The 11,391-nt window shown below is 43.6% G+C and overlaps 1 protein-coding gene across 4 annotated transcripts in view; it reads right to left on the bottom strand.

The window, feature by feature from the left end:
- Positions 1–11,391, bottom strand: part of LOC102296539 (paxillin) — a 31,178-nt gene that overhangs the window by 2,594 nt on the left and 17,193 nt on the right. For 3 of the 4 annotated variants that reach the window (XM_042219394.1, XM_042219396.1, XM_042219395.1), the window contains exons 2-9: positions 10,916–11,097; positions 10,682–10,767; positions 10,335–10,471; positions 9,911–10,100; positions 9,599–9,743; positions 7,906–9,132; positions 6,727–6,996; positions 4,642–6,480 (exon numbers count right to left, since the gene is read on the bottom strand). In XM_042219394.1, coding sequence (XP_042075328.1) covers positions 5,947–6,480; positions 6,727–6,996; positions 7,906–9,132; positions 9,599–9,743; positions 9,911–10,100; positions 10,335–10,471; positions 10,682–10,767; positions 10,916–11,097 — 2,771 coding nt within the window. In that variant the 3' untranslated portion in view covers positions 4,642–5,946. The other variant, XM_005918611.3, reaches the window with a different exon arrangement.

The following is an 11,391-nucleotide window of genomic DNA, read 5'->3' on the forward strand; positions in this document are numbered from 1 at the left end:
CCCAGGACTGCGCTCTTCTGGACAGAGATCTCCGATGTTGTTCCCGGGATCTGCTGGAGCCACTCGCCTAGCTTGGGAGTCACCGCACCTAGTGCTCCGATTACCACGGGGACCACTGTTACCTTCACCCTCCACATCCTCTCGAGCTCTTCTCTGAGCCCTTGGTATTTCTCCAGCTTCTCGTGTTCCTTCTTCCTGTCGTTTGGAACACTGAGCTACTAGTTCTTTTTCGTTACAGAATTAGCTTCCGGTCTGTCCTGTCTTCCTGATATTGCGTATTGGTGCAGCATTACAGCGACACAAAGCCTCATCTTTCAGCCAATAGTTTTTGTAGTTTCGAACAGGTCTTATCGACTTCTTGCATGTTTCTTCTCACTTCCGGATTTCACTTGCCAGCTGTTGTATCTATACGCTCGATTTATGTCTAACCAATACAGCTCTGTTGAACGGACAAACCACTCTTGTTACACCTACCCACCTAATTTTATCGTCCGTATCTGTACTAGAAGTACGCCACCATGTGAATCTTTAGGCTCGCGTCCACTCCATCACAACACACCCTTTGGAGAGAAGGGCATTAGCTGGTTCTCTGACCATACCGAGGGGAGTGTTGATCTAGGTGACTATCTTACCCTCCACGGCACAAGATGTATAACCTTAGTGCTGAATATCGCTAGATTCCACGCTCGACGCACAGTTGCTTTCACTTCAGTGTCCAGGGTTGTGGTCCATGTCTATGCATAAGCTCCGCACGACCTTCATAAGGTACAGGTTTTGTAATGATCTCTTCGATACTAAAATTCACCACTATGAGGTTTTAGATTCCTTGATCCAACACAGCTGATTTAAATGGCTAAATAACCTCCTCAATATGTCCTGAAGTTCTCCAGAGGCCTGGTAATGAACTGATCATTTTATTCAGGTGTGTTGACCCAGGGTGATATCTAAAACGTGCAGGACACTGGCCCTTGAGGCCTGGAAATTGCTAAATTGTTTGTTTGATTGTTTGAAGGGTAAAAGTCATAAGTCAGTGTTAAGCGATTTAACAAAAAACAAAATCCTCTGAAAATGAACAGGTACAAGGACTGAAAATGACTCAAAGATCAACCAGTGAAAAACATTGAAAGACCTTTGCTTAAGACCCCTTCAAAATTAAAATAAAAAATATATAAGGAAATAAGTGGCGGTTCAGTACAGTGTGCAAGATCAAATCCAGATAAAATGCATAAGGGACCTTTGAGGCAGTCTTCTATAACTTCCTCGAATAAGGACTCAAAAATCCATAGATAATAAATGCATTAAGGGACCCGTATTGAGACAAGCAGTACTCTCACAATTTATAGTAAATTCTATTTCCTCATTGTGTATCCAATCTTTCTGCATTCCCCATTTGTAATTTATTTTATCAACTTTCACGATGCTGGTCTGTGTTGAGCGCTCAGTGAATCTGTGTTCGACTACTCCGCCTAGGCTGCACTGTCGAGCGCAGATCCACTGAGCGCTTTAACGCCTTGAGGTAACCAAGGTGCCTATCAAGACCACAGACAGTGTGGGCCAGCATCGTACAGTATGAAGAAAGAAAAGTTGCCTTTTACGTTTTGTTTTAACACAATAGCAGAGACAGAATTTCGTGATTACAGCTACTTGTTGTCAACAAATGAGCCACAACAGTTGAAGCGCCTCACCTATCAATCACTAGTAGCGCCGTTTGTGGTGTGGCCAGTGATCTGTTATTTTTTGTTTTCAGTGTGTACGTGTTATGTCTGACCCGTCGTGGAACGGATACACAGCCGCAAGCTCAATCGTTATCCCTAACAAAGGTAAATAACAGATTGTATGTTGGATGCAGTCTGGGCCTCGTATTAATTCGTCTGGCTCCCAATACTTATTTAAGGTGGGTGGTTAAAAGTATTAGGGACATTAAATGTAGTTGGTATAGACAACGACGATCCCCTGCGTCAAAACCTAGTAATGATAACGGTGTGCTTATTGGACGCTTTTCTCTAACTCCTAAAATGCACAGCGACAGCCGATCGGAGATTTGGAAAGTCTATATTGTCTTTTTTGCTTTCACTGTTTTAACCGTGAGTAATTCTTTTGCCTGCGTGCTTCACCGTGCCCAATATTGAGGTTGGGCTAGTGTTGGCATGCGTATATGTGTGTTCTAAAGTTAAACGATATAAGGTTCATATACAATTAATGACATTTAACACTCTGTTGACATATAAGAAGGCTCTGAGGACGTTCGGGAAAACTCATTTCAACGAGATTAACCTGAAAGCACTAGTGGGAACACAACGAATATGACTGCACATTTACACCGACATCATCCTAGTGCAAAGACAAAAACAACAAGCATGCTACTAACTTTAGCCGAGTCATTTAGACAGCTGTTAGCACATGATTCTCCTTATGCTGCTGAGAATATAGCCCAGAAGAAGCGGATAGTATAGCTTTTATTTTGGAAAGAGACATTTCTCTGTAATAAACTCTCTTTTCCAAAGATGAGTGATTCCTCAATCAGATACAGGGCTCGCAATATCGCTAGCCCGACGTCCTGGGGCTAGCGATTTTTTCAGTCGGGCTACCAAAATCTATCTCTGCCCTGCCCGTCGGGCTATTGTAGGAAAAATATATGTCAATGCTTTTGCATTCTTTCAGAAATGTAGCTGGGTAATTATGTCATTGGCATCGGTGAGCCACTGTCAATATGTGACATGTGGTAAAATTACACACCAGACACGTACGAGCATGCACGTGTACACGTACACACACAAATGCAGGAGGTCAACTATTGATTTATCACTTGTTTTAAAATTTCGAGCATCGGATGTAGATAACTCTTCAATATTTTAACTTATGTGCCTTTCTGAAAACATGTGTACGCGTGTTACAATTATCGCAGTGTCTTGTGTTTCTTTTGCTTTCACTTCCTGGCACCATCCTTGCGTCCGCCGCAACAGTAACAGCTAAGATACTGCGCAGGACCCTCAAGCTCCCAGGCCTCTGTTAGAGGACCCGAGCTTGAAGGATAAACCGCCCACAGGGGCGGCAGCCCAACAATTTGGAAAGCTTTACAGACCTGCATTTCCTATTGCCTCAGTGCACTACAGCCAGCCAACAGCACAACAAAAATCAAATTTCACTTTAAATTCTCTTTCTACTGTTTTGGCAAAAGCCACTACCTACTGTGCACTCAGTTAGATCCCAACCAGTGAACACAAAATACTGAACCACTAACCAAGCCTATATCGAACTCAGTCAACAGCAGCTTTATGAATGGATATGAAGGAGGATGAATAGCATCTGTAACCTTAACTTGTAATGTGTTCATATGTTACAGAATAATGCATTACTTCCTACATGCACAAGGAAACTAGAAGTCACTTTGCTCCAACTGCTTCTAGGGCCTTGTGCATGCATGCTATATTTATATGCCTGACTATCAGCGTAAGTGATTGAGAAAGAAAAGCACTTTCCAGCACATTGTTTCCAGTAAGATCCTCATCCATTAAGTTATGAATAAATAAATATTATCTGCCCAGTCTCTGTATACAACCATGTATGCGTATACGTGTGTGTTTGTGTTGAAGTTTGCATTACTGACATCCAGTATGGGTCCATTGCAGTAGTGGCATCGCGGTGAGAACAGGTTGTGGTAATCTTTCTCGCAGTAAGGGTGCCCATCGCGCTCAAAGAAGTTCCTAGAGCCAATCTCGTCCTGACAGTGGGTGCACACGAAGTGCTCGGGGTGCCACGTTCTGCCCATGGCAGTCACCACCTGGTGTGGGGAGACACGGTGCATGAAAAATTAATGAGCTGCAAGGAGAAAAGACCTGGCTCAGCAGAGAAAATCTCTGCAGCAGAGCATGAGAGCAGCAAAGGGAATCCTGCAAACAGCAGCAGATGTTTGCAACTCAAAGTTTAAAAGGAATAATAACCATATTTACAATCATCTTGTTCCACATAAGTAAAAACATCTTTATAATCCTGTGAAAACATTAAGCCTCTGTAAATTCAAAGTATCGCAAAATATCATTTTTCTGGAGGAGGAGCTGCTGCTGAAATCCAGATAGTTTCACTAACTTATCTGGATATCATGTACTTATATTGAGCTTAAAGCTACACTTTGGTAAAATGAAACACACATTGTATTTATTACCCCACTTATTGGCTGTAAACTAAATGAAAGGTGAGCTATTGAGAGACTAAGCAGCTTTGAGGTTAAGCAACAGCCAGAAGCAAGTGAAACATAAGCCAACGCTGCACTCACTGTGCAAATAAATCTAAAGTGTAATCTTCTCTTCACCATACCATTAACAGAAAACTGCATTAATGTGTGCAAAATCCCACTGGGTATTCGTGCATAAAAATAACAGCCTGCGAGCACACGTGTCTAAAAATAGGCGAGTTAAAAGTTTAGTATGTGAGCCACATTCAACATACATGTATGTTTACATGTTTCTGTGCTGTTACCTGCCCAGCAATCGGTTTCTTACAAGCACCGCAGACCCCTTTAGCCACTGTCTGGACGCCAAGTTTGTTGAGGTCAGACTGCAAGCTTCCCAGCATGTTGTCCAGCTTGTTGGCTGGTTTGGGGGCAGGAGAGGGAGAAGTCATTCCCGGTGGATGGATCTGACAGAGATGGAAAAGCAAAGTGTTTAATTACACCATTCAGAAGCTTCAATAAACAACCTCAGTATAATATCAGTTAGTGTGAGTGAATCGCACCACTACTACATTTTGTGTTTTCATTTTTCTTGCACACTTACTTGACTTCATGTAGCTGTCTTTGTAACTGGGATTTAAATTGCACACAGAGGAACAATTTTAAAGTCGCAGTGGTGCTTTCTGGAAGTCGATATAGTATAAACATAAAATTTTCTGAGAGTTTATTAATTTAAAAAGCTTCCTTTGGCTGCCCTCTTATTCACAAGGGCTCACCACAGCAGATGGCTCAGCATATTTTATTTGGCAGATTTTCACACTGGATGCCCTTCCTGATGCAGCCCCAAAGGGATTTGTGTCTCCTCCTGGCTTTGAACCAGGGACCCTTGAGGTGTGAGACTTACATGTAAACTACAAAGAAACCTAGAAACCTCCAGGAATGAAAACTCAACGCTAAAATGCAGGAACTATAAGTTTATAGTTTTTTAAAGGATTATTAGAGGTGTAGTTGCTTTGACCACAAGTGGATGCAGACAGTGGAAGCTACAATGGCTACCTGTGTGCTATATGTCACCTCAACGTCTCTACTGTCTTTGTAGTTGATGGCCTATGAAGTCTGAGCTCCAACAGTTCCACCTAGATCAGCCCTAATCTATGTTAACAGGCCTCAAATATTAACATGTATGTGTAAATGTGTCTGGTGACTGTAATGCAAGCAAACACAGACCTTCTCAGGTGGTGTTGTCATTGGAGCTTCATGACTCCTACATTCCACTGAAGGAGAAAATAGCACCTATGCTGCATGCCCCCACCACCCACACCCACGGCCTCCATACATTTGATAAAATTAAACACAGCCTTTTCCTGGGTATTTCACCATGGTTGTGCTATTCTTCAGGTTCTAACAAAGCTTTTTTTCCTAAAAGCATGATTGTATAAGAAATTCAGCTTCAACTGGTTGGTGTCTGACATAATGGGACATGTTGACTTAAGTCTTGTGAGACATGCTATAATTGTGACGGTAACTGTGCTGTCATGCGGCAGATTAGGTTTCAGTGGCACTGCAATCCTTCCATTCCTATGCATGGCAGGACTCTTAGTGTAACGGGAATATCAGGGAGTTACACTCTGCTTTCCTCTAAGCTCTTAAATTCTCCTCTCCACTCTAACACACTGTTCTTGGCGCCACTGGATGTCAGAATTAGAATGTGGGCTCAGTCCTTCTAGCCTGAATGTCAGCACCCCTGTGACTGGACTGCAGACAAAGCCTTCATGAGGTTACCTGTTTGACACCAAGGGCCAAAAACAGAACAAGTGTCTGGACAAATTCCTTAACGCCCATACATATCCAAGTAGCCAACAAACAAGCTCAATAAAACAATTCAAAGTGTGACAGAAAGTGGAAAGAATGAAGTTAGAGGAGGAAGATGGAAGAAAGGTGATCCGTGCCTGAATCGGTGGAAAGATGGGGTCGTACTCTGTCTGACAACCCACTGATACAAAGAGCTTGGCAGGCGGGGGTGGCGTGACCGGCTTGGGTGGAGGGCTAGGTGATGGAGGAGGTTGGACAGGGGGAGGTGTGGGCTCCCTGGGAGGAGGAGGAGGTGGGGGAGGAGGAGGAGGAAGAGGCGGAGGACTAGGTTCCTTGGGAGGTGGAGGGGTAGGTTCTCGAGGAGGAGGTGGGGTTGGAGGGGGAGGAGGTAGTGGCGGAGGAGTCTGCTTGATGGGGGGTGGCTTTTTGAGAACTGGGGGAGACAGTGGAGGGGGAAGGACTTTTCTCTGTGGGGCGGGTGATTCAGGAGGGATGATGATCTGGGAGGAAGAAGGAAACAAAGCAGCGAGGAAAGGAGAGGAAACATCAGACACAAAAAAGGAAAACTATATTGGCCCGAAAAGTGAAACTGTTTAAACTGTTTGCCAATAACAAGTAAAATTTTATGGTTAAGTTTGAAAAATGATAAATATCTAATATCTGCCAGTTAATCCTGTGATCAAAAGCCAAAAAGGCATAAACTACACCATCAGTGAGGCTTTTCGTCTCCACCTTCATCCTGCTACCTTATCCACAGATGGCTGAATCCCTTCCTCTCGTGTCCGCTGTGGGTTGGATGTAACAATGACTCCCTCCGTCAACCAGTCATCGGGCTGTTGTTTACGCCTGCGCTCCAACCTCCCGATCCCCAGTTTGCCCTGCAGCTCTTCAATAAGTCGATCTTGCGAGTTGCTTTTATTTATAATGATTGGTCCCATTTTACGTCTCAACATTCCCTCCCTGTACATTGGGTGCACGTTGGACGTCTCTTTGGTGCGGCGGATAACTGACTTGAGCTGGAGAGCAGACAACAAGTTGGTGTGGGAAGCTGGAATTGTGCCATACGCCGAAGGAAAAAAAAAAAAAATCAATCACAAGCAGGATGGGCTCAGAAGTGGATTTCTCACTCAAATGCAAAAACCCACACGCAGCGGCTGGGGTCAAAATGCTATGCAGTTTTTCTGTCAGGCATATTTAATTGATTTTGTTTGCAGAAGCCGAGCATCAGCCTCCTGCACAGGCTCATTCTTTAATATCAACATAAAACCTGCCGGAAATCCATGGCAAGGCATGCTCGATGGAAAACACCCGTCTATAACAAAATAAAATAAAACTCTGCACATGCCAAAGCAGGGCCAAAGATTAAACCAACAGAGCTCTAGTGTGCATTTTAAATTCATCTGCAAATGCAAAAAAGGGAAGGGAAAAAATATCCCTTTTACTGTGGAGTCTGGGTCTTTTCGTATTGGCCGTGTCAGTGATTAAAAGCTTGAACATGACATGTCAGGTGCTATGACTAACACAGCAATGTCAATGAAGCAAGTGGGGGCGTGCAGAGACATCTTTTCAGCAAAGCTTTCAACATCAGCCACAACTGATCTCCACACAGCGACTTCTCCCTCAAGCCATTCTGAAATTGCTATATGACACCACATGCATCACACCACAGAGACTGAGGAATTTCTCCTCATCTTGACATGTTTGTACTATTGCACAGCTCCTCGAGTACTTGTAGAGCTGCTTGCCCAAAATAAGCTTTTCAGCATTTTGCTTGAACAACCAATTAATACAACCCTGCTGCCATTACTTCCAGATATAATTTATATTTTAGCCACATGCCAATTAAAAGGGAGCCACAAAGTATTAAATCCTCTATAGCTTCATGCCAGCAGCTTATTTTGGAAGAGTCAAGCTGAGCCTCCTACTTGACCAGAAGCAGATAGACGGTCAACAGCAGAGGGCTGCTGTATGGGCAAGTCCAGCGTTGCATCTGGAGTCCCAGGGCAGGTGGAGGGGGTAAAGCACTCATCCATCCAGCTGGACTCAGTCATGGGTGTCAGGGTTCCCTCTAGGCTGAGATCTGGATAAAATCCATCTTCCTCCTCCCAAGATCTGTCTTCTTCCCCGGGCACAAAAGCAGTCGGTGGCTGGTTCTCACCCAGTCGAGTGGAGTCGGTTGATAAGAGTTTCTCTAAAGTATCATCCAAAAAAGGCTTCCGGCATGGCCACGTGAAACCCAGCACTTCGCCTCCCTGACTTTCTATAAGAGGTGCATACAAGCTACTTGATGGCACAGTGGCGACCGAAACTGGAGACCCTGTGGGACTGCTGCTGCTTGGAAATGTGTATGTTTTTCCCCTAACTGGAGCAGGACTCTTAGGACAAGTATCTTTTGGGACTGTTTCAGGACTGGAGCTTTTAGATACAGCTGGAGAACTAGAGATATTAGGAATTGTTACAGGACTTGAAATCTTTGGACTTGAAAGTCTCGGAAGTGTTAATGGACTAGCTGACTTGGGCACTGTTTCCATGGTGGTTGGCACGGTAACTGGGCTATCCCTCTGTATTGCTGTTTGTGGACTGTGACTTACAGGAGCAGGACTGAGACTTTTAAGGACCGGGCTTTTACATTCAACATCAGGAGGACTGGGACTCTTGCCTTTAACAGTGGGACTCGGGCTTTTAGAGACTGTAACAGGACTTTTAGAAACAACCACGGGTTTGGAGCTCGTGGCAGCAGCACCTGGACTAGCATACTCTTTAGTTATTATATGAGTGGGGGTGTCAACTTCAGTTTCACTGGAGGTTTTTACAGTACTGAAAAAACTAAAGCTCTCAACATGTGAGATCTCAGAAGTGACAGTGCCATCATCAGCCTTCTGTTGGATCTGAGAGTACTGAAGGCTCTTAGATGATGCTATTACTACAGCAGAAAGAGGTGAAGATGCAAGAGCTGAACCACCATCTTCATCTATGTGGAGTTCCAGTGGGAGTGGTGTACAGGACGGAGCAGTGTAACTATTGGGTAGAGGAGTATCAGGGGAACCAATCTGAGGCGTTATTGGTGGGTTAGTTATTGGGTGGATAACCGGTGAACCAGCAACTAATAATGGGTCAACTGCATCTTGATTGACAGACACCTGAGAGCCAGACTAAATCAGGTGCAATTATGTGAAGGGCGCAATGTACATACAAAGACAAGACATACACAGTGGTAGAGAAAAGAGAAAGAGACCAGGAAAATAAAGAATGAGATGAGAGTGAAAGAGAAAGGACAGTAAAGAGCATCACAAAGCAAAACCTGGAAAGTTACTGTAATACAAAAAAATTGTTGTTTCAACACGAATGAATGATGTCATCACAAATACTGACAACAAATTAAAAAAATAAAAAAAAACCTTGGTCACTGCAATGTTGAAGAAATGCTGCTCATAAAAATAAGATCTAAAAACAGGCAAATGCCAAAAAAAAACAAAAAACAAACCCAAAAAAACAACAACTTTCTATAATTAAGAGATGCAAAAACATCCAGTACAGCTAAATTCTAAACAGCCACACATACCAAAAATAACTGTCCTCAATCAAACCAAAGTCAACCCACTTCTGAACCACACTCACATTGCTTTGCACTTTGAAGTCAGACAGGGAGGCCATTAGCTCATCCAGCTCTCGTGTGGCAGAGGAGGCAGACATTCTGGCTTGTTGTTGTGACAGCGTTTCTTGTCCATCTGTTTGCTCATCTGACACCACCAACGGTGTGGGACTAGTGAGGAAAACACCACCGTCAACCAAAATGACTGGATTTTTAAAAAATAAATACAAATATAAACCACGTACAGTATAAAAGTGGTTCATGCCAGCATAAAATACATGGGCACAAACTTCTCGGTAGTACAAATCCAGTTTTTCTGTAACAATTTTTGGTCTTACTGTGGTGCTGGGACAGAGCTTTCCAATTCATTCAGAAGGCTCTCCACACTTGGTCGAACGTCCTCGATTCCTCGAGTGGGTCCACTACGTTTGGGCTTCTCCACCACAGTGGCTTTACCTGCAGTGGAGACTCCATTCTCCTGTACGTGGTGGACAATGCTGCTGCCCGGCAGCGGTGGAGCAGCTTCCTCTACGGCATAAAGAAAAAAAGAAAAAAGATGAATGCATATCCTGCTTAGATCTAAAATGCATACATAGTGTGAAGTGCAAACACTGAAACAGTAACAGAATACAGTGGAAAGAATGACACCATTGTGTAATACCACAGAAACAGAAGTACCATAGTTAGACGGTGACATCGACATTCCTTCAGAGAAACATGAGGGAGCATTTCATAAACCGAAATGCTCCCTCATAATTGTACCTTCTGTGGCGAAGGCAGGGGTGCTTTGCTGCACAGCGTTGAGCTCCAACAGCAGGCGGTCCAGCTCAGACAGGTTGCTGCCCAGTGAGTTCATTGCACCAGCTGATGAGTCACTGCTCTTATGTTTATTAGGGAGACTGAACAGGGCAGAGACATGAAACAACATTTATCATCAACAACATCTTGTTTCAAGCTTAGCACCAAGTGGAAATGGTTATTTCTGATCAAATGTTTTTACTTATTAGTTTCTACTCAGAAACATATTGTAAAAAAATTTAGCTGTACTGAGTTTTTGTTGTTGGAAAGATGTCTCAAGAGCTTCGTTGAGACTTAACATGACCTCTAACCTGTACACGTGGTCCTCTCCACCAGTGGGTTGGCCTAGACTGCTACTATCTCTAGACCAAGGACTTCTCTGCGCTGTGCCGACAGACTGAAATAAGGAAGTAAAATAACAATAGTGAATTTAGAGGATCAATGCAGCAACTAATTCACTTCTCATCCATGAGTTCATCAGGCAGCATTTGAAACGAAACAGTCTTTGGTTAATTCCCCAACATTTACAGCATGCATGCATTTACCTCTATTTCTTCTACTCCATTCAGAGCTTGGTCTGAGGGAGTAGGTGGGACTTGGGATGGAGAGCAGATGTCTTGCTGGGTCTGACCCCGCACAGGAAAAGAGTAGGCGGCCTCTTCAGACAGGAAAAGGGGGTGTTTCGAGATGTGGGATGTTGTGGACTCGAGGTCCGCCAACAAAGCATCTACATAAACAAAAAAACAAAACAAACAAAAAAAAAGCACAGATTGATTAGCATCTGGTTATGCCATATCCTATCTTGAATTTTAACTTTTGTCGTTCAATTATTTATGGTCTTGTACTTTGATGTATTAAGTATCCTTGAGAGCTTTAATAGCTGCCATTTTTAAAAAATGTATTACTAACCTCTAACACCATAGCTCTCATGACTGTCTACGGGAAAGAAAGAAATCAGAGCGCGCTATCACAAGATCTTTGAGCATTCAGCACAAAACCAATGTGATGGAACAGGGGGGGG

The sequence above is a fragment of the Haplochromis burtoni genome, unplaced genomic scaffold, assembly GCF_018398535.1.
Source record: "Haplochromis burtoni strain Fernald_Lab_line unplaced genomic scaffold, NCSU_Asbu1 Contig_32, whole genome shotgun sequence".
Lineage (NCBI taxonomy): Eukaryota > Metazoa > Chordata > Actinopteri > Cichliformes > Cichlidae > Haplochromis > Haplochromis burtoni.